At 48.3% G+C, this 21,996-nt stretch overlaps 2 protein-coding genes across 4 annotated transcripts; both read left to right on the top strand.

Moving 5' to 3' along the window:
• Positions 1-2,581: 2,581 nt before the first annotated feature.
• KRT10 (keratin, type I cytoskeletal 10-like) lies at positions 2,582-7,579 on the top strand. The gene is made up of 8 exons (XM_001235181.7): positions 2,582-3,361; positions 4,089-4,171; positions 4,608-4,764; positions 4,942-5,103; positions 5,432-5,557; positions 5,788-6,014; positions 6,500-6,822; positions 7,238-7,579. Exons 1-8 carry the CDS (start codon positions 2,651-2,653, stop codon positions 7,261-7,263), a joined length of 1,815 nt encoding a protein of 604 aa, XP_001235182.3. The 5' UTR covers positions 2,582-2,650; the 3' UTR covers positions 7,264-7,579.
• Positions 7,580-9,638: 2,059 nt separating this feature from the next.
• Positions 9,639-21,440, top strand: LOC100857659 (keratin, type I cytoskeletal 42-like). Of its 3 annotated transcripts, none has more exons than XM_025144238.3 (8): positions 9,639-10,177; positions 10,871-10,953; positions 11,129-11,285; positions 11,473-11,634; positions 11,768-11,893; positions 11,994-12,220; positions 20,719-20,801; positions 21,136-21,440. In XM_025144238.3, exons 1-8 carry the CDS (start codon positions 9,707-9,709, stop codon positions 21,153-21,155), a joined length of 1,329 nt encoding a protein of 442 aa, XP_025000006.1. In that variant the 5' UTR covers positions 9,639-9,706; the 3' UTR covers positions 21,156-21,440. The 3 variants fall into 3 exon arrangements, with proteins under 3 accessions (XP_025000006.1, XP_004948661.2, XP_003642867.2); XM_004948604.4 differs by lacking the exons at positions 20,719-20,801; positions 21,136-21,440 and adding exons at positions 12,380-12,471; positions 12,713-13,018; XM_003642819.5 differs by lacking the exons at positions 9,639-10,177; positions 10,871-10,953; positions 11,129-11,285; ... (1 more) ...; positions 11,768-11,893; positions 11,994-12,220 and adding exons at positions 17,320-17,858; positions 18,582-18,664; positions 18,813-18,969; ... (1 more) ...; positions 19,716-19,841; positions 19,941-20,167.
• Positions 21,441-21,996: the final 556 nt, after the last annotated feature.

Here is a 21,996-nt window from a genome sequence, read left to right as displayed (position 1 = left end):
ACAAAGCTGAGTGTCAGGAATGTCGGCTGTACCTGAAACGTGACGTGCTGAGCACAGCAGGCAGCGCTGTCAAAACACTCAGATCTTTGCAGGCTGAGCAATGCTGGCAGCTGTGGCCATAAATGTCTTTATTCTGGGCCGATTTGGAAACAACAGTGTTGCATAGCACAGCACATGCTGCAGCAACACATCTGCAACTTCCGTATCGGGGTCTGAAGAGACAAACTGCATCTCCTGAGAGCACATCGGCTGTGACAGAAACAAAGCATCCCAGGGGGAAGTTACAGCTCTGAACAATACAGCAAAGCCTGAGAGGCAGCAGATTTCCATAAACACAAACAACAAACTGGTAGCAAGAAGGAAATACGAACAACACAATAAGGAACATCCTATCAGCATACGACTTAAAAGCTACCAAAGATCTGAAGGCAAAACCTTCTGTTGGTGCTCCTCCTGTGTACACGCATAGCAGTAAGAAACAGAAGGAAAATGAAAGGCTGAGGCCATCTGAAGCCCTCCAGCTCCATGCCATGGCTCCTTTCTCTCATTGCTTTTCTGATGTTTTCCAAGCATGCCTCGAGATGTGCCCTCACCAGGAAAACCTTCAGGTATCTACGAGTCCCTGCAGTGAACAAGTACACATAGAAACAGGAGACATCGAGGAGAAAACAACGTAGGTACTCAGGAAATATATAAACAGATTAAGAGACTCTGTTTTTTTGCCTTTTATCACTAACAAACCTACTGAGTGCTCTGCCTGTCTGTGAAGCACCAATGAGGACCATCTCCAGCAGCAGTGATGGAAGGCTGACTGTGGTGGGATCTGTGAGGAAGGGCCCCTCTCACCACCCTGCCCGACCCACACACTGAGCAACACGAAAACCAAATGCTTTTGATTTGTAAAGGATGCCTTTCAACACAGCAGGAGAACACAGATCCCAGAAACTGTTTATGCCGCTGAGGTGACACTGCCATCCCCACTGCCATCCAGAGATAGGATCACATCATCAAGGCAACTGAAAGCTTTCATCATCTGTCAGCTATTGAGAGTATAAAACAGCAAGATAAGATCAGAGAGCTTTTGAAAGAGATTGCACAAGCAGCAATAAAGCAACAGTCCAAAGCAGAGTACAGTGCATCCAGGCAGAAAATGTTAAATAATGTTTAATTTAATATGAATAAAAAGGCCTGGAGAAGCAGAAGTAGAGTCTGTAGAAGAATTGTGCACATGGATACAGACAGCAGTGTGGAAAGCAGCAACGTGTGATCCACGTGCAGGGTCCCTCGGGGTGCTGCTGGTTGTGCTCTGCCATCTGCATGCAGGAACAGCACTGCAAGGCAGAATGCACACCTATCACAGAAGGATGTAAGTAAGAGTAGACAGCTGATGCTGAGGAACAGATTTGCACTGGAACCAAAATATTTAGCTTGCACCCAGGACAAAGATGAGCCACTATAACACAAGGAGAACTTCTGCAGGTGACGGTGCTCAGAACCAAAGGCTCAGACAGCACTGTGTGCCAAACAGTGAAAGCCTTTCAGCTTTGCTCTCAGTATTATTGTAGAGCTGACTGATCGCTGCACTGTAAGTAGCACACACAGCTCACACAATCGCTCTGTTGTCTACAAGGTAAAGCACAATAGAGACAATAAGCTGTTTTACCTTAAACCTTACAGCTCTTCCCACACGGTGGTTAGCAGATCATTGCCTGGCTTAATAAAGCTTCTAATTGAGCTGCAATTTACTTTGACTTTATAGAGTGATTAAAGCATCCCTAATCTTCATATGATTTTAGATCAACATATCCTTGGTGAAAAAAAGCTTCTTCCCTTTGAGTTCTAGGACAGCTGTCCTGTGAGCTGAGCTAACATTTCCCCACAAAGGAAGGCTTTTGACTTTTAAAAACACACAGCAATGCACTGCTTGACAGAGTCTCATCCATAAATACATCTTCTGAGTGATGGCAGAGATACATGAGATGGACAATCTCAGTAGTCAAGTCTTATTACTAAAACCTTACCATGAATACTAAAGCCTTACCATGAATAATAATAAGAACAGTAATAATAACAATAAAGCAGTGTAAAAGTTCTTAAATGCACAAAGTAGGAAAGAGCAGAAGAGAAAACAGCCTCTGATAACAGCAGCTACAAAAACCTCAGCAAGGGATGTAAATGAATAAATAAATCTATAATTGCACAGTCTTAACATGAGAGATTTGGGCATCATCTTCTTTCCTTCTCCCTGTACAGTACCGTCACTCCCACACGAGCACAAGAGGACCCTGCTGAGGTCCTGTTTTTGCACTGTGAAGCAGACCTGGGCTGCAGGAGGCCACTGGTACCAGAAAAGCTGAATGCAAAGAATGCCACCCAAAGAAAGCACAACGTTTGGTCTTAACCAATCACCATAAATTCAGCAATGGGACAGATTGCCTGCGATATCAGCAGAAAAATATTGTTCAGCAAATTATCCTTGGCACAAACAACAAGGCCGGTAAATGCCCCGGGAGAAGGGAACTCCCTGGTGGTGACACCCACTGTCAAAAGTATAAATAGAGAGTGCTGGGGATGAAAATTTACAGTCCTGAATCTTATCAGGCTGTGCACCTAAACTCGGATTGTGGTTAGACTCCTGCCTGCTGCCAGTATGAGCTGTGGCACCAAATCCTCCTCCAGCACCACCAGGATCAGCAGCAGTGGTGGCGGATGCGGCAGTGGCAGCGGTGGCGGCGGTGGAGGGGGCAGCAGCTGCGGCATCCGCAAGTCTGGGGGATACTCCTCAGTGTCCACCAGAAAATACACCTCCTCCGGAGGGAGCGGAGGCTTTTCTGGGAGAACCTTTGGTGGAGGAGGTTCCAAGAGCAGCTATGGAGGGGGGTTCAGCAGCGGCAGCTGCGGAAGGATTGGCCGTAGTAGCTATGGGAGAATGAGCGGTGGCAGCTACGGAGGAGGAATGGGTGGAAGTATGGGAGGAGGATACGGATCGTGTGGAGGTGGCTTTGGGGGCATGGGAGGTGGTTATGGAGGAGGCGGCTTTGGTGGTGGTTCTGGTGGATACAGCGGAGGTGGATTCAGTGGCTTTGGGGGCAGCGGTGGCTTTGGTGGGGGCAGCTATGGTGGAGGCAGTTTCGGCGGAGTGGGGTTTGGTGAAGATTCTGGACTGCTCTCCACAAACGAAAAGCTGACCATGCAGAACCTCAATGACCGCCTGGCCTCCTACATGGATAAAGTACGAGGCTTGGAGGAAGAAAACGCTCACCTTGAACGTCTGATCAGGGAGTGGTACCAAAAGCAAGGCCCCACTGGTTCCAAGGACTACAGCCAATATTACCGAACAATTGAAGAACTGCAGAACCAGGTATGAGTAATTTGGCAAACTTTGGGCAGACTCTCATTAGAATGGTCTCAGACTTGCTACAGCACAATTTTCCTATTTAAGGTAACATATTCCTTTCCTTACTTTAGGCAGGATGCAGACAGCTGTGATGACAAAGCCTTACTCCCAGTTTTCTTCCGCTCTGGTTGATGTCTGTGCTCCAACACAGCAGCACCATTTGGTGCCCAGGGCTCCCTTCAGTGCTGTGCCTTTGTTTGCTTCTCGCTCTCCTGAAGAGGAGATAGAATCATTGTTTGCTTCTGTTGTGCTTCCAGTGGCCATCTAAATTGAATCTGTTTGTGAATGTATAGGATGAGTTAATATGGGCCACTGTGCTCAGTCCCATTCCAGCTCTCAGCTGTTCCAGAGTCTCCTACTTTAATACTGATGCCAAATGTAAGGCAAATGTTTCCATTGTTTTGGAAGTATAGAGTTTATTTTGTTATTCTTTCCAACACAGTATAGCACTTCTGATGGATACCTATAAACTGAGACTGACAGCCGAGGCACCAACCAGTGCTGATTCTACAGAAAAGCACTCCTTTAGCTGGAAGCAATAAAATCCTCTCTCTGTGTAGCCTCTGTAGACTGGACAAGCTTGTCTCAGAGATGCTCTGAAATGTGCTAATGCACAGGGATTTCTTCCCTCTGTTTGTGTGTCAGACTGAAAAGACAGCTGGCCAATTAGCATCTGCCCTCTCCCTTGCAGATTGTTGGTGCAAACGTGGACCTGAACAGGATGCTTCTTGACATTGACAACACCAGGATGACCGTGGATGACTTCAGACTGAAGTGAGTCTTTTCCTCCTGTCTCTTGTTGTCTTTGGTCCCTTTCCAACCATGAGTTTGTATTGCCAGTCAATCTTTGGAGATACTGCAGTATCTTGGCTCCAGCAGCAGAGAAGGCTGTTGTTGGGAAGAGCGCTGTGAGCAGGAATTTGTGTTTTTCATTAGTATTTTGCTTCAGAGAAGTTGTTGATGAGTGTTGCTTATAGGACAACATTCTGTTTCTCCATATTTGCTGTATAGATTTATAAACTTTATCAGAGAAATGCTATGGAGTAATTTCACTGAAATCAAACAATCCCACTGGAGAGAGAAAGAGAATTAGGTCCTTGCTTCTAAGAACAAACCAATGGGACTTCTGACCAAAGATGGGAACTGTGCATAACGAAGAGAGAAGAGAGCTCTGGCAGCAGTTTCACTTTCTTTCTCGTCTGCGATTTAGGTATGAGACTGAGTATACTCTCCACCAGAGCGTGGCAAGTGATATTAATGGATTACGTCCACTTTTGGATCAACTGACTCTCTCCAGATCGGACTTGGAGACACAGTTTGAATCTCTGAAAGAGGAACTGATCTACCTTAAGAAGAACCATGAAGAGGTAAGTTTCTCTACACTTCAGAATAATAACTAATGAAAAATCATCACTCCAAAAATCTCCTGTGCATTTCTTCTGCTGGCAGCAATGAGACTTGGCTGCTAGGAGGATCTGTGTCCCTTCCTTTTCAACATTTCTCCTCACCTTCAACCTTTCCAAGTTTTGTTTTCTTTCTCATAGGAAATGAGAGGACTGCAAACACAGTCTAGTGGTGATGTCAATGTTGAGGTCAATGCTACTCCTGGCACTAACCTGATGGAAAAATTAAATGAAATGCGTTGTGAATATGAGCGGCTTATTGAGAACAACCGAAGAGAGGTGGAAAGCTGGTATGAAACCAAGGTAAAGTATGAGATTCCTTGGGTCAGTAAATCTTTCACAAACAATTCTATTCACTCACAGTAGGGCACAGGCAACTTATCAGGTATTATACAAGGGACTACTAAGTGATTTCGAGTATGGAAAGAAGTGCAATCCCTGTGTTCCAGCAGCAAGGTGAATGACACAGGGATTGGGTGTGGGTGAACAGAGTGGCATAAGGGAAATCTACAGACAGTCTACATTACATCTTTATTTATACATATTCATTGCTTTCTAAATGCTTTTATGATAACACCATAATGTTTTCTTATAATCAGAAAGACCTCAGCTTTGTATGACAATTTTTCAGATGGAAGAAGTTAACCAACAAGTCCATTCAAGCGGCCAGGAGATACAGTCCAGCAACCAACAGATCTCTGAGCTGAGACGTGAATACCAGAGCCTGGAAATTGAGTTGCAGTCGCAACTCAGCATGGTAAGTAATGGTGGCTGCTTCTGCTTCCCCTGTAACACAGGCTGCAGGTGCCCTTAGAATGAAAGGAGGTTGGGTACAACTAGTGTGTACCATCTGTACAGAACAGGGTGCTGAAGTGTATTATCAAAAACATGCTTCTCTCTGTTTTGTGCAGATCTCCCATTTTCTCACCAACACGAGTTCAGTTTGGCACATTCCCACAAACACTGTATTCTTTCTTCCACTTGCAGGTAGACTCATTACAGTCCAACCTGGAGGACACAGAACGCCGCTACAACATGCAGCTGCAGCAGATCCAGGGCATGATTGGCCCCTTGGAGGAGGAGCTGGCCAGCATCCGCTGCGAGATGGAGAGCCAGAACGAGGAGTACAAGATGCTGCTGGGCATCAAGACCCGCCTGGAGCAGGAGATTGCTCAGTACCGGGCACTGCTCGAGGAAGGGCAGCAAGACCTCGTGTATGTACACTGACAAAAGGACACAGCATTATGCAAAAGCCTAAATAGTCAGAGACTGTAAGATAACAGTTTAGATTTGTGAGACAGATTTTGTACTAAAATGGGGCTAATCAGCCTTCTTAACCAATCACCTCCCAGGTTTGAGGTACTATAAATCTCTTGGCAAATCTATTCAGAATAGAAACTGTCTGAGAAAAATATCAGTGCAGAGATTCTGAACTCTCCGCTTTGGGCTGGACGAGGGAACCCCCAGATGTGACCTTGCTTTTACCCCAGTGCCAGAAAAGGGCAGGAATTCAGCAGATGGAAGTCACCTTGAAAAGGCCTGTACGGATTAAAACTAAAGGTTTCAGTTGTCTTTTTGATCTGTGTGAGGCTCCAAAAAGGAAAAGTACAGAAAGGAGAAGTGCAAACTTGTGTGCAGTGCTTCTGAGAACAGCAGCGCATCTGACTGACTTGTTATTTGTCTTTTTCTCTCTTCACAGGATCCCAGCAGGAGGAATGGGAGGAGGAATGGGAGGCGGCAGAATAGGAGGTGGTGGTTTCTCCGGAGGAGGAAGAGGAGGAAGTGGTAGCATCTGTGGTGGAATGGGAGGAGGAATAGGAGGAGGAAGTGGAGGAATAGGAGGGGGAAGTGGAGGAATAGGAGGGGGAAGCGGAGGAATAGGAGGGGGAAGCGGAGGAAGCTGCATCATTGGAGGAGGAGGAAGCGGAGGAGGAGGAAGGACCTCAGGAGGCGTCAGCAGCTCCCACTCCTACTCTTCGTCTTCCCAGTCTCAGTCATGCAGGGGCGGTGGTGAAAGCCAAGGTGAGAACTCTGACACAGGCACAGCTTCCCCAGTCCCATTCTTACAATTGATCCAATATGCCAGTATCTTCTCCTGTGGGCAAACAGCACCAAGGATAACAAAGCACTTCTGGAAAGTGCTAGATTCACTTTTATGACAATGTATTTCACATCCGTTTGCGAAGGGTCAGCTCTGGTTAAGACACAGTTTCAGTTTTGGTTCAGTTTTCAGGATGATAACACCAAGTCATGTGGTTAAAAACCCAGCTGTAATTCTTTGCAGAACTTTTCATACTGAGCTGCAGTGTTCCTTCATGCTTTTGGGACAATTTACGGTCATCTATCACATAGCCAAGCTTCATTGGTGCCACATGTGGTGCCTCAGCAATCAGCTGCCAGTACTGAAGAAGTTAATGCTTTCTTTATCACCAAACAGGTTACGGAAGAAAATCCTTTGATTAAGAACTGAGGATTCTACAGTGCAAGACCTGCCAAAGGGAAATCAGCCCAACTCCCCGGTATTCCTCAGGCTCCTGAGGAAGGAGATGCTCCTACCAGCTCCTCACTGCTGCTGCTCTGCCCAAAGGGTCCGTCAGAGCCGCTCTGACAGGCCAGCTGTTGTGCGTGCCACGCACTGCCTCTGCATAGAATGCTTTGTGGGCTCAATCACTTGCACTTGAACTGCTTGCTCTACATATTCATCCAGTTTGTTATTTGGTTGTTCTGTATGAGAAAAATGTCTCTAATAAAACTTCATTTCTGTCTGATGCAACCAGAATCCTGTGTCTACGATTTCTTTTTCCATTCTGCAAATGTGAACACTTAAAAAGAAAACAGAAAGCCATGCCAACACTTGCCTCCAGGCAGAAAGGCTGATGATACACTGCAACTGTTGGTAATGAAATACAGAGTTAAAGCTCCATTTCTGAGCACGTGGGGCAGATCATAATCTTCTTGGAGCATTCTGTGCTGTGCCTTTGTTTTTAATGGAGCGCATGGTAGTGCAGCTGAGCTCTGAGCCTTGGCAGCAGCTGTGTCAGTAAAGCAGACTGCAGAATGGCAGCGCTGCTGATAAAAGCAGCCTCCAGTGAGTGCCCTTCTGGGCCTGACAGGGAGACATGAACCACCACAGAACCAGACTGAAATGAAAGCCAAGTTTCACTTTGTGGGTTAGAAAATCTCATCTGGCACTCATCAGTTTAAACTGGAAATACACAAATGTGGTCTGTTTTTGAACAGAAGGAAAAAAGAGGAAAAGGGGGAACATAATTCACAGGGCCTTTAAGAAACTCCCTTCAAGTTAGTATTCACAGCACTACTTGCCTTCTACCTGTGCCAAATGAAGAACACATTATAGCAACCAGTGTTTATTTTTAGTTATAGGAAGATCTGACTGCTAAGAATTTTGCCACAAACTCTTCCACCCACATCCAACGTTACCTACAGACACTGCTGACCGCAGACGCCAAGGCAGCCCCACAGCCCACCCACCCACATCACCCACTGCCTGCAGGCTGTGCTACGGGAGCTGTGTTTGTGTCTCCAGCTCAATGTGCTCCCTGTTTTTTCATATTAATTATTTCAAAGAAATTGTAGTTTAGCTTTCTCCAGCAATTGAGACAATTTTGATCATAGAAGCAAAACCATCTTGTTTTACTGCAGCCCATCCCCCAGAGAAAGCCCATTTCCAGAGACTCGACTGAAAAAACAACTTCTCCTCCTGCAGCCTAACAGAATCCGAGGTCGAAGGAAATGAAGTATGCAGTGCTGCCCCCCCAGAGCAGTCTGTGCACATTTCAGGAATCTCAGGAATTTCTGCATGATGCTTTGAAGGAGAAAGGGCTGCTAGAACAGGCAGATCGTAAGCCAGAGCCTTATTGCTTGTAATGAGAAGCTAGCACCTGAACTCCTCAGAGCTGGCTTAAAGACTCAGTCTATGGCACAGCCCCATCAGGCACCGTGAGTAGAAGCAGCTCAGGCCATGCAGTCCTCGGGGAAACCCATGGGGAACACAGGGGCAGGCGCTGTACAGCTCCAATTGCATGTGGCCTTGCAAGCTGAACTGCAGAGCAGGGCTGTGCTCAGGGACTGACTTCCAGCGGTGAACAGACAAAGAAAATGTGCGTATTGTGCAAGAATACCCAGCAGGACCGACTACAGGAATAACAGGCTGCGACCCTCTGCCTTCAGCAGGAAACAGGAGGGAAGTCGGCCTGCTGTGCTTATAGAAAGAGAGAGCTGCACATTGGGTATGGCCAGGAGCTCCCTTGATAGGAGCAGCGAGAAAACAGCAGAAAGTTCACAGTAAGGTTCTCTTCCATGACAGGCAGTAACACAGCTTTTCGAAAGAATAACGGCTTCTAGTAAATGGAAATAGATTTTTAAATAATCGATGTCAATTCCAAATCCTGCACTGAACGAAGAGCCCCCTGGAGGCGGCTGCAGCGAGGAGCCATTGTGTGCGCCTGCAGAAGGAAGGCAGAAGCTGGAATGCCGAGTTTCACCACAGGGAAGTCCGAAGGAGACAACCAAGGCGGAGCCTTCATTAACTTCCATTACAGGAGATATACTGTCAGATTAATAAAAGCTATGAGATATTATATTATCCAACAAAATATCTAACAAAGAGCCACCCACATGAAATTATAGTGCATGTGTGAATCAACACAGACATACTTGAGAACAGTAATGCGTATTACTTTCCTATGACAAAATTCCCCTTAGCACATCACTTTTGGCATGAGCGCTGTGGCTGGCAAACCCCATGGGAAGCAGCACTGCCTGGAGGTGACACCCACCCGGGGAGGTATAAAGAGGCCCCGGCGAGGACAGGAGGCAGCGCTTCCACTTCTGCATCGAGCTTGCAGCAGGCTTTGCTTTCGGGGCACAACATCCACCTCTCACCATGAGCTGCAGCATCAAGAGGACATCCAGCACCTCGTACCGCAGTGGAGGCGGGGGAGGCATCTGCGGTGGTGCCGGTGGCAGGAGCTCCTCCACCTCGTGCCGGCGATACGCCTCCTCCGTGATAGGCGGGGGCAGCTCCGCGGGGGGAGCGTGCGGCATTGGCTATGGCGGGGGCATGAGTGCCGGCAGCCTCGCCGGCGGCTTTGGCGGGGGCCTGGGAGGAGGCTTTGGGGGTGGCTTTGCGGGAAGCTTCGGTGCCGGGGGGGACATCCTGCTGAGCGGCAATGAGAAGATCACCATGCAGAACCTCAACGACCGCCTGGCCTCCTACCTGGACAAGGTGCGAAGGCTGGAGGAGGATAACGCCCAGCTCGAGCTCCACATCCGCGAGTGGTACAGGAAACAAGCTCCCAGCGTCTCAAAGGACTACAGCTCCTACTACCAGACCATCGAGCAGCTCCAGAACCAGGTAGGGCAGCCCCGCAACGCGCCTCCATCTCCTGCACCAGTGCAGCCCCAAAGCTCTCGCTGCTTCCTGCCGGCTCCCACGGCCTGGGGGACCTGGGGGCCACCCACTGCTGTCCTGGGGCCGCTCAGCTGCCCCATACTGCCCCACAGGGAACAGTTGGGCTCTGGGGGCACAGCCCGAGGCTCCGCAGGGCCTCCTGCAGCCCAAGCATGCTGGAGCACGTCGCTGAATCCCCACGGCGCGCAGGCGGCTCCGGGGGGGTTCCACACTTTCCCTGCTGCTCCCATCCCACAAAGCCAAACACCTGCACTGCAAGACCTGCACTGCCTTTGGTTTTGTACACTCCTACTCAAGTCAGCCCGAAGGAACAAGGCCTTCCCTTACAGCTGTCTTATTTCAGTTCCAAGAAATTGCAGTAAGCAGACTAGGAAGGAGCACTACATTTTCCTGCATTGCAGGAAAAGGATAAATGCAGTCCCCAGGAGTCACGGAGAACTATCTCCAATTTGACGAACAGCAGCATAGCCTGAGCTTCCTTGAAAACCAAATTTGGAGCACAATCCACTCTCATGGTCCCTGCAATACAGCAATAAACAGCTGAGTTTTGCAACAGAACCCTCTCAGAGCTTTGGTTCCTTTCTTCTCCGGCACCCTGAGCACTGACTGACTCCTCTCCAACCACTTCTTTTGCAGATCATTTCTGCCACTGTGGACAACAACAGGATGCTTCTGGACATCGATAACAGCAAGATGACTGCTGATGACTTCCGAATGAAGTGAGTACCTCCCTGTGAACCCCGCATGTCTGTCCTATCCTGTTCATAAATTCAACAGGCGCGGCACTGCACCAAGTGCTGTGACTGAGCCTCCATGTTTTATTGGGATATTGTCATGGGAAAGACATGCTGCTGACAGTCATCATCTCATTTGTCTCTATTGTCTGTGGTAAAGGTATGAGAATGAACTGGTCATCCGTCAAACTGTGGAGTCTGATATTAATGGCTTGAGAAATATGCTGGATGACCTGACTCTGGTTAGGTCTTCACTGGAATCTGAGCTGGAGTCCTTGAAAGATGAGCTGATTGCTTTGAAGAGAAACCACGAGGAGGTAAGATCCAGTAATCAACAGCATATTCAAGATACTGTTTGTTGTTATTTAAGGGTTCCTGAAATTAAATATAAAAAATCAGACTTATGCTATGTGATGGCCAATCTCTCCCACCTCAGTACTTGTTTGCCCACTGTGCCCTACAGCAGCACTGATCTGTGCTCCTGCCTTCTCTCACACCCTGCAGGAATTAAGACAGCTGCAGTCTCAGACCGGAGGAGATGTGAGCGTGGAGGTCAATGCTGCTCCCGGAGAAGACTTGACAAAGATTCTCAATGACCTGAGAAATGAGTACGAGCAGATCATTGAGAAGAACCGCAGGGAGGTTGAGCAGTGGTATGAAGTCAAGGTACGTAGCAGTGCCCGCAGCGCAGTCTCCTTCCACAGCAGAACGCAGCTCTCTGCCCGCCCTGATTCTCAGGCAGCAGATCTGCTCCACGAGGGGACGGCCCCGCTCAGAAAGCTCTGCTTTGCCCCCGCAGATCGAAGAAGTCAACCGGCAGGTCACCTCCAGCAGCCAGGACATCCAGACCAGCAGCCACCAGCTCACCGAGCTGAAGCGCGAAATGCAGAACCTGGAGATCGAGCTGCAGGCGCAGCTCAGCACGGTACGTGGGGCGGCACCGCTGGGGGCCCTGGGCTCCTTGGGATGGGAAACTGCCTCCTGGGGTGCAGCTCTGCTCCTAACCCCCTGCCTTCCACCTCCAGAAAGACTCTCTGGAAAACTCCTTGGCTGAGACCGAATCTCGCTATGGCTGCCTGCTGCAACAAATCCAAGGGCAGATTAACTCCGTAGAGGAGGAGCTGGCCAACATCCGCTGTGAGATGGAGGGGCAGAGCCAGGAGTACAAGATGCTGCTGGGCATCAAGACCCGCCTGGAGCAGGAGATTGCTCAGTACCGGGCACTGCTCCATGAGGGACAGCAAGACCTTGCGTATGTATACCATATTAAGAGCAAGGGAATAAAAATACACCTTTTGAGTCTGTAATTTCATAGAGAGTCTTCTAGTGCATGCTGCTACAGCAGTATCTTCTCTGACTGAGTATCCAGTGGCTGTTGTTAACTGTTGGTGAATGGCTTCTCTTCTTACAGCGCCTCCCAAGGATCTTTCCAAGGAGGTGGAAAATCCTCCCAGTCATATTCTTCTAGTTCCTTCTCTCAATCCCAGTCTGGTGACGTGACAGGTAAGATTACACTTCCTCATAACAGCCTTAAAGATTAAAACTTATTAAAATTGTAATAATAATAGTAATAATAATAATAATAAACAACTCTGATAATATGCTTAGAGTACTGCTCTGCCTGCAGCCATCTGAGCTGCTCCCACTGTTCTCTTGCTAACACACCATAATAGGTGAAAAAATTCAGTTCAGCTGGAAACATCAGATTCCCCTTCAGTCAATGATTTCCTCTGGTTTCTCACAGGGCAGTCAAGAGTGTGCTAGAGCAACAGCAGTGATGCTGGCATCCTCCTCCTAAGATGCACTGAACTGACCCACGGACAATGAGAGACAGAACCCGATGCTTCTGCAGCACAGCCGATGCGATGCAGCAGTGCAGAGGAGCGCTCATCGCCGGCCTCATCACCCTCCTTCCCTTCTGCAATGCTGGCCTTACTCAACTTGTCTTTGTCAACTGGATCTTTGTTTAAAAGCTTGAATTCTGCTGCTAACACTGTCATGAATAAAACTTCACTTCTTTGATGCAAATAAAAATGTCTAAGGAATTTAATTTAACAAACTTTGAACACATACTGTCAAGCCATCCAACAAAACACGGGTTGTCCTCCCACAGTCTGTAACATACGCTAAGAACAACCGATTCTGCTGTAAGAAAATGGCCACTGTGCCCAGGTGACATCACTGAGCTAAAGGAAAGAAGGAAAATGATGGGTAATCTCTGAAGATTAAGTAACCGTGACTGCACCAAACTGTGCTCACTGTCACTGCTCTGACACATCAGAATCCATTCGTCTCTGGCTTTACTCGGTTCATTATAGGTACAGTTCCCAGTCCAGGTGTGACTCAGTACAGGTTGCTGCAGTATGTGTGGGTTTCATGACGTTGAGTATTTCCACACCTTTGGCTATGCAGAAAGTAATGATCCCTAACTTCTGCTAGGAAATGCAGGCAACAAGGTTCCATTTAGTTTCATGCAGCAAAAACATTCTTACATTTTTCAGCTGAAATTCCAACTTAAATACTAATATAATGCCAAGGAGCCTTTTTGTCCGTGTCTCTAATTGGTTCACACAGCACCTTCCGAGGAATCAGAGACATGTTTCCCCCACGGGTGGTATTTTCTTTCTGTTTCTGTTTCTCTCAGAAGATAAAAGTGTGCAGTACAACAGGGAATGAAAGGGCAATATTGGAACAGATGCTTTGTACATATTTTGCTTTCTGAAGGACACAGCAGTCCCCTTTTCAATCCATAACTGTGCTTCAGCTCCCCAAAGGCAGCTTTCAGCCCACTGAGAGCACACACCTCCTGTTCGCCTCCCCACCCACCAGCCCTGCCATTTCACTGAAGGCTGAGGCACTGTTTCCCTCCATAGGGTTCCAAAGCGAGAAGCTTTCTCACCCCCAGGAACTCAGCAGAGCGTTATTTAGGTTAGCTGTTGTTCGGTAACTATGTGGCTGGGCTCAGCCATCACAGTAACATAATTGCAGCTCACAGCATCTGCAGTGAGATACTTGCTCATCTTGAAAAGCTGGGTTGCCAAACTGACTTTTTTTCAGGCTACCATCAGGAATTTGTATGAAGAAGAGCCCTATTCCAAAGAAAAAATGTTCATTTAAGATTTTAACAATAGAGAAAGTGATGCAAAGCAAATGCAAACATGAGTTTCCTTTCCAAAGGCTGCCAGAATGCCACTCATTCAGGTCTCAGCTGCACTTAACGCAGCCAAAAACACCTTACGAAGACATCTTTCAGAGGCAGCAGGGCTATGGAGACCCGAACCCTGAGTTAGTGAGTATAAATAAGCACTGAAAAGCTGTTTTGTTTGGCTCTGAACCTCCAGCAGCACAGAGAAGCACTGCAATGACCAAAGCTACAGCCTTCCACACCACAGAGCTTCAGGGAGCACAGAACATTTCTCTGCTTTGGTATCGGTTTGTAAGAGTATGAGGGCATTGTGAAACAGATGGCAATTTCCAGTTACATCTGGAAAACCAAAGCTATGAAAAATCTTCAGGCTGAAAGGAGTGGACGTCCTATAAAACCGCCACTCACTGCAGCAGCATTAGATCACCGCTGAGTCCTCCCCGTAACCACCCTGTGCATGTTGCCACTGGCTCAGTGGGCGCTGACCTCCACCTGGGTATGGAGCAAGAGCTGTCCCAGGGAGGACGATGGAACACACAGAGCTGAGCAGAAAGCAGCTCACGCTGCAGTGCCATCACCAGGGCTGCCCCTGGGCCCACCAGCTGCCTCCTCCCAACAGCTGCTCCGGCACTTATGCACCACAGCCACGACTGCCCAAGGCAAGATACCAGATGTGTATTGTTCTGGAGGGATCTGCAGGGAATAAAAAGGGCTTTGGCAGTATGGAATTTACGTTTGGGTTGCTCTGATGAAGTTTCTCCTGAAGCAGATCAGAGAAGCACTCTTTGGACCAAGACGAGGGCACTCATTCACTGCAGAACACTTAATTGCCAGGAGATGCTTCTGAGGTTGTCCTCTCCCTCTTGTGAGACCAAGGACATACATCCAGTGATGGCATCATAGTTTCTGTGAAAACCACTGAATATTTTGATTCTTTTGCCAATTCAGAGCATCTGTTTGTGGCTCTGAGCCCAATTTCACCAGTGAGTAAACAGCAATTAGAAAGTTTTCAAAACACTGTTACTTCAGATCAACTTTTCTGACTGTGAGCAAAAAGCCCATCAGGGCAAGGAATGACGGCAGTGCTCTCACCGTCTCCTCACAGAGCTGAGGAGCCTCTGTGCCCCCCACAGCAGCCATGGGCTGACCTCCTCCTGCCACTGCAGGGCTCTGAATGCCAATGGCACCCCAGGAAATGGTGCTCTGTGGAGTGCTGAGGATGTGTGTGCCTCCAACACAGCCCTGTGGCTGCCTCAGCCCAAAGCACAGAGCCACAGCACGCGGGACCAAAACTGCGTGGGACACGGAAAGGAGCTGCAGAACAGAAGGACTGAAATGTAAATCTTTGTGATACAGTGACAGCCATAATCACAGTTAGATCAGCTGTTAGAAAAAAGGGAAAAGAGGGACGGTGAGACATAGAGACATAGAAAACGTCTCTGACAATGGTATGAAATTACAGCGTTGGGAAACGTTTGGAATTGTTGGGTCAGATGTTATGATGCAACAATACTGAGAAGCAGATATAAAATCAACACCTCTGGCATCAATGCCAATCAGCAATAAACATCTCATAAGGAAGAATAAAAGAGCATTTCAACAATCTAATGGGGAAAATATGAGTAAGGAATCACACCCTGTGAGAAAATCATTTTTCTTTTTTAATAATGATGACTCAGTCGCAGATATGCAAAGCAACTGGTTCTGACGTGCAGCTAATTAGAGAGCTACTAATAAATGAACAATCCTAATTACAAAGATCAAAGTATTAAATTATCTTCAGCATATCTATGAAATGTGTGTAGTGGTACCAAAAGGAGGGTGAATGGCCTTCCGTGACTCTCATCAATTACAGCACATATCAGTGATTTTATGGCCTTCAGAACTGGTTTGGCCAAGAGACAGAATGTTGCCCCAGCCACAACTTGAAGCTGCGTGCAAGGAGGACCATCAGTGAAGAAACCCACGAGGAGAACTGGTAGAGATGAATTCCCATCAAAGTTTCCCCCTCCCATGAAGAGCCTCCTGTCTCTCAAGCTTAAAATGTACGTTCTCCAGAAGTGATTTAATGGCAAAACCCATTTCCAAAGAAGGGCTCCTCCTGCTCTGTTCTCTGACAAATGCTGTGATTGTGCCACTGCACCAAAGCCAGAAGGCACTGGGGATCAAAAGGGTCACAGCTGAGTCTCCTTATGTGAAGAATTAATGCCTCCCATGAATGGACCAAGGCCAACCTCACAGCTGCCTCCTTCTCCATCAAAGCCCCCACAGCAGAGGCACCTTCCAAACCATTATGCTTCCATGGACAAAACGCTTTCCCTCATTTCCAGCACTCCAAGCCAGACAACATCCTTCCCTGTGGACAACAGAATGATCTTTATTTGAAACAGCAGCAGTGTCTCCTTCCATAGGAGCAAACTGACACCATCTCAGCCTTCTGTTTGTTAAGGTAAAAAGCTGCATCCACTTCTTGTCCTCTTCCAAGATACTCAGTGGTATGGTGTAAACCCTACACATCTCTTCCTGCTTAGAATAGTCTGGAAACCAGCAAATATAAAAAACAATTAAAAGCAGCTTTAAAGAATGGCATTTTTGCATGTCCTCTGCTCTGTGCAGGACATCACATTATTTCCTGGAGATGATGCCAGAGTTTGGTGAACGCGGGAACGCTGCCTCTGCAGCACTTCTACTGAGATTCACCAGTAAGCACCATGAAGACGCTGCCCATGAGGAGCTTCCTCTGTAGGATGGCATCTAAACCTCAGAGATGCTGTTTCCAAAGATATCGGCTGCTGTCAGTTCTAAAGGCAAAATTAAGGGACCTGAATTCATATTTCTCCAGCTCTAAAATTAAAGAATGGTAACAAAGTGGTGCTTTCACCACCTCTGCTCAGGACAAAAAATGACAGGGATCAAAGAGGAACTATTAAAATGAGTTTCACTCATTAAGTAGCCAGCAATGTACTATCTGAAACAAAATCTAACACACAGCCACCCACCCCAAATTATAGAGCGTGCTTTGTGTGAATCAGCACTGCAAACACAATACCTATGGGGAGGGCTGTCCCAGGTCCCAAAAGAAATTCCCCTTAGCACATCACTTTTGGCATGAGCGCTGTGGCTGGCAAACCCCATGGGAAGCAGCACTGCCTGGAGGTGACACCCACCCGGGGAGGTATAAAGAGGCCCCGGCGAGGACAGGAGGCAGCGCTTCCACTTCTGCATCGAGCTTGCAGCAGGCTTTGCTTTCGGGGCACAACATCCACCTCTCACCATGAGCTGCAGCATCAAGAGGACATCCAGCACCTCGTACCGCAGTGGAGGCGGGGGAGGCATCTGCGGTGGTGCCGGTGGCAGGAGCTCCTCCACCTCGTGCCGGCGATACGCCTCCTCCGTGATAGGCGGGGGCAGCTCCGCGGGGGGAGCGTGCGGCATTGGCTATGGCGGGGGCATGAGTGCCGGCAGCCTCGCCGGCGGCTTTGGCGGGGGCCTGGGAGGAGGCTTTGGGGGTGGCTTTGCGGGAAGCTTCGGTGCCGGGGGGGACATCCTGCTGAGCGGCAATGAGAAGATCACCATGCAGAACCTCAACGACCGCCTGGCCTCCTACCTGGACAAGGTGCGAAGGCTGGAGGAGGATAACGCCCAGCTCGAGCTCCACATCCGCGAGTGGTACAGGAAACAAGCTCCCAGCGTCTCAAAGGACTACAGCTCCTACTACCAGACCATCGAGCAGCTCCAGAACCAGGTAGGGCAGCCCCGCAACGCGCCTCCATCTCCTGCACCAGTGCAGCCCCAAAGCTCTCGCTCCTTCCTGGCGGCTCCCACGGCCTGGGGGACCTGGGGGCCACCCACTGCTGTCCTGGGGGCCGCTCAGCTGCCCCATACTGCCCCACAGGGAACGGTTGGGCTCTGGGGGCACAGCCCGAGGCTCTGCAGGGCCTCCTGCAGCCCAAGCATGCTGGAGCATGTCGCTGAATCCCCACAGCACACAGGCGGCTCCGGGGGGGTTCCACACTTTCCCTGCTTCTCCCATCCCACAAAGCCAAACACCTGCACTGCAAGACCTGCACTGCCTTTGGTTTTGTACACTCCTACACAAGTCAGACTGAAGGAGCAGTTCCCTGACAGTCAGCTTTAACTCCAGTGGGCAAAAACCACACCATCAGACACAAAGACAAAGCTTCCTTATACACCGAGTGCTCAAAGTTAAAAGTGTTGATGACCTCATAGCACAAATGTTCTTCTATTCTTTCCCCACTGAATATTACTGGGTCAAAATGTTTGGGGAAAACAAAACCTAGCACACACCAGTCCTCTGGGCACGGCAAGTCAATGGCTTCCTGCAGTCCCTGTGTTACTGCAGCAAACAAGCCTAAGATCCTCACAGAAGTCCTCTCAGAGCTTTGGTTCCTTTCTTCTCCGGCACCCTGAGCACTGACTGACTCCTCTCCAACCACTTCTTTTGCAGATCATTTCTGCCACTGTGGACAACAACAGGATGCTTCTGGACATCGATAACAGCAAGATGACTGCTGATGACTTCCGAATGAAGTGAGTACCTCTCTGTGCATGTCATTCCTGTCACGAATTTAGTGAGATTCATTAATGTGGGGGATGATGCACGTTCCCAAGTAGAAGGACCATGCCTACAGGTTGTAATGAAATTCACGGGTAATGCTTCTCTTTTCTGCGGTGAAAGGTATGAGAACGAACTGGTTATCCGTCAGAGCGTGGAGTCTGATGTGAATGGTCTGAGAAATCTCCTGGATGACCTGACCCACACGCGTTCCTCCCTGGAATCTGAGCTGGAGTCCCTGAAGGAGGAGCTGATTGCTTTGAAGAGAAACCATGAGGAGGTACGGTCAACTTACTTATGCAACTCCAAAAGGACCAAATACTATCTACATCTTATGAAATTACCCTGGGCAGCATAGGTTTGGACTGGCTATTATATGTACAGGTGTGAACTGAACTGCAATCACAACAGCTGTGAAAATACACACCTTTATGGCTACAGTGACAAAAATGTTAATCAGCCACGTTGGATTATATGCTGAAGATGAAAAGGAAAAAAAAAAAAACAGACTTTTAGTTGATGATAGACAGGACCTTATTAGACTGCACTGTTTAATAATATCTCAGTATCAGTGCATCCTTATCAGAGCAACAATCACTTCAGGTTCCAGTTTAAAAGACCTAAGCAGTGCTTCACATTCAAAAGATCACCATGGGATCTCAGTATTGCTTCACCTACTGCCCTCAACAGCAGCACTGATCTGTGCTCCTGCCTTCTCTCACACCCTGCAGGAATTAAGACAGCTGCAGTCTCAGACCGGAGGAGATGTGAGCGTGGAGGTCAATGCTGCTCCCGGAGAAGACTTGACAAAGATTCTCAATGACCTGAGAAATGAGTACGAGCAGATCATTGAGAAGAACCGCAGGGAGGTTGAGCAGTGGTATGAAGTCAAGGTACGTAGCAGTGCCCGCAGCGCAGTCTCCTTCCACAGCAGAACGCAGCTCTCTGCCCGCCCTGATTCTCAGGCAGCAGATCTGCTCCACGAGGGGACGGCCCCGCTCAGAAAGCTCTGCTTTGCCCCCGCAGATCGAAGAAGTCAACCGGCAGGTCACCTCCAGCAGCCAGGACATCCAGACCAGCAGCCACCAGCTCACCGAGCTGAAGCGCGAAATGCAGAACCTGGAGATCGAGCTGCAGGCGCAGCTCAGCACGGTACGTGGGGCGGCACCGCTGGGGGCCCTGGGCTCCTTGGGATGGGAAACTGCCTCTGGGGTGCAGCTCTGCTCCTAACCCCCTGCCTTCCATCTCCAGAAAAACTCTCTGGAAAACTCCCTGGCTGAGACCGAATCTCGCTATGGCTGCCTGCTGCAACAAATCCAAGGGCAGATTAACTCTGTAGAGGAGGAGCTGGCCAACATCCGCTGTGAGATGGAGGGGCAGAACCAGGAGTACAAGATGCTGCTGGGCATCAAGACCCGCCTGGAGCAGGAGATTGCTCAGTACCGGGCACTGCTCAATGAGGGACAGCAAGACCTTGCGTATGTATCTGTTTGTTAATCAGGCATACATTAGAGTGCAGTGCTTTCTGTGCTGACAGTTGCAAAGGACAGAGTACAGTGTTCTATCAGACCCTGGTTAAACTCCAGGTGTAACGTTTTTTCACAGCATCTGCATTGAAATGCAAATATCAGATGCTCAGTAAGCAAATCAATTACAGAGGAAAGCAGGGCATGTATCTACTGACACTATTTCAGTATCCCTGATCCTTTTGGCCCATTTGCACAGTGAATTCTGTGAGAGGAACCACTGCAGAAGACCAACTGCACGTAGTGACCTCTGCCCAGAGCTGAGCATGCTCAACTGCTGTGAGAGAACTGCACTCCTACAGCATTTTGTACTTTATGCTGCTATGTCTTTCTCATAATATAGAGCTAGAAGGGAATGAAATAAAAAGATAAAAAGGAGTATTTGTAAGATCCAGGAAAAGTCCTGCCGTGACATGGATTGCACACCACGCCACAGTGTGTCTGCTTAGGAATGTATTTCTCATTCTTCTCATTCCTTTGATCACAACTCCCTTCCCTGACAGGATGCCCCAAGGAGGAGGACGAACCTCCCACTCCTATTCTTCCACTTCCTACTCTCATGGACAATCTGGTGGAGACAAGTCAGGTAAGGAACAGCTTCCAAAAAGGATCCTCATTTTTTCCTGTGCCCACAGCTTTCATGTTTTGTACTTCACCGCTGTTTGATGGTCGACACTAAACATTGTGCTATGGCTTCCACATTCACAATTACAGAAGGGATTAAACCATTCACAGTCAAATCTCTTAACTTCGGAGTGCAGAAAACTGCACTCTTAACTCCAGCTGCAGAAATTGGCGAGCTTTTTGCCCACGCTCTTGCTAACGTGGATGGACACTTAAACAATGGATAAACCTGTAAAGCCAGCAGATTCTTGATGTCCTCATTAAACAGAGTAATCGTTTCTTATTTCCTCCCCCAGGGCAGACAAGAGTGTGTTAAGATACCACCGATGCTCTGTTCTTCTTCCAACCAGCCACTGCCACCTGCGCAGCCCCAGCTGCAGGGATAACAAACAGCTCACGCTGTGGGCCTGCATGGTGCACAGCTCCATCTGCACATCTCGTCATGCAGTGACGATGAATCCCTGCCAGGACTCCCAAAGTTTTCTGCTTCCTCCTTGGTGTTGTTCTTCACAATGCAATCCCTGCAGGGCCTCCGGTGCTCTGCTATCTGCTAACCATAGTGCCTCTAATAAAACTACACTTTTCTGCAGTGCAAAAAGAACCAGTAGTGTCCAGTAGTTATTTAGTGTATTGAGGGTGTACAAATATTCAAAGTTATGTAAAAGAAATGAGATACACATTCACAGTTTGGGGATGTTCTTTAATATGGCCCCAAAGAAAATAGCGTATCCTACTTCATCAGGTGATGTCTGGATAAGCTATAAGGGAAGAAGGAATGCCTGCCCAGCTTCATACTAAACTCGAGAGCGACACCTATGGGAACAGGAGAGGATGGGTGAAAGCCTTTCTCAGAGTGTTCATTGTGAGGGCTGTACGTCTAAGGGGTTGATGCGACAGTTCGGCATAAACTTAATACAATTAAAACCACAACCTGAAGATACATTTGGTTAATCCGAAGACATTTGCCCTTGGGTCGCTGAAGAAGAAACTAATCATATTCAGACAGCCCCCACCTTTTAGGGGAGCGTTCTATCTAGTCTTGTAGCTGCCGCAACCTCATGGAGCACACTGACACCATCTGAGCTAGGCAGAGGAGCAAAAAGCAGTGAAATGACTCACTTGAAACTTACAAACTATGCTTCAGCCTTTGGTTGGCA

Source organism: Gallus gallus, chromosome 27 (assembly GCF_016699485.2).
Source record: "Gallus gallus isolate bGalGal1 chromosome 27, bGalGal1.mat.broiler.GRCg7b, whole genome shotgun sequence".
Taxonomy (NCBI): Eukaryota; Metazoa; Chordata; class Aves; order Galliformes; family Phasianidae; genus Gallus; species Gallus gallus.
Note: the sequence above shows the minus strand (reverse complement) of the source record. Positions and strands in the feature narration are given on the sequence as shown.

Bases quoted from the DNA above. Each gene is read 5' to 3' on its own strand.
- KRT10 (XM_001235181.7), top strand. From the start codon at position 2,651: ATGAGCTGTGGCACCAAATCCTCCTCCAGCACCACCAGGATCAGCAGC. The intron at 4,172-4,607 runs GTGAGTCTTTTC...TCTGCGATTTAG, and splicing joins GTGGATGACTTCAGACTGAA to GTATGAGACTGAGTATACTC. The intron at 6,015-6,499 runs GTATGTACACTG...CTCTCTTCACAG, and splicing joins GAAGGGCAGCAAGACCTCGT to GATCCCAGCAGGAGGAATGG.
- LOC100857659 (XM_004948604.4), top strand. From the start codon at position 9,707: ATGAGCTGCAGCATCAAGAGGACATCCAGCACCTCGTACCGCAGTGGA. The intron at 11,286-11,472 runs GTAAGATCCAGT...CACACCCTGCAG, and splicing joins TGAAGAGAAACCACGAGGAG to GAATTAAGACAGCTGCAGTC. The intron at 12,472-12,712 runs GTAAGATTACAC...GGTTTCTCACAG, and splicing joins CCAGTCTGGTGACGTGACAG to GGCAGTCAAGAGTGTGCTAG.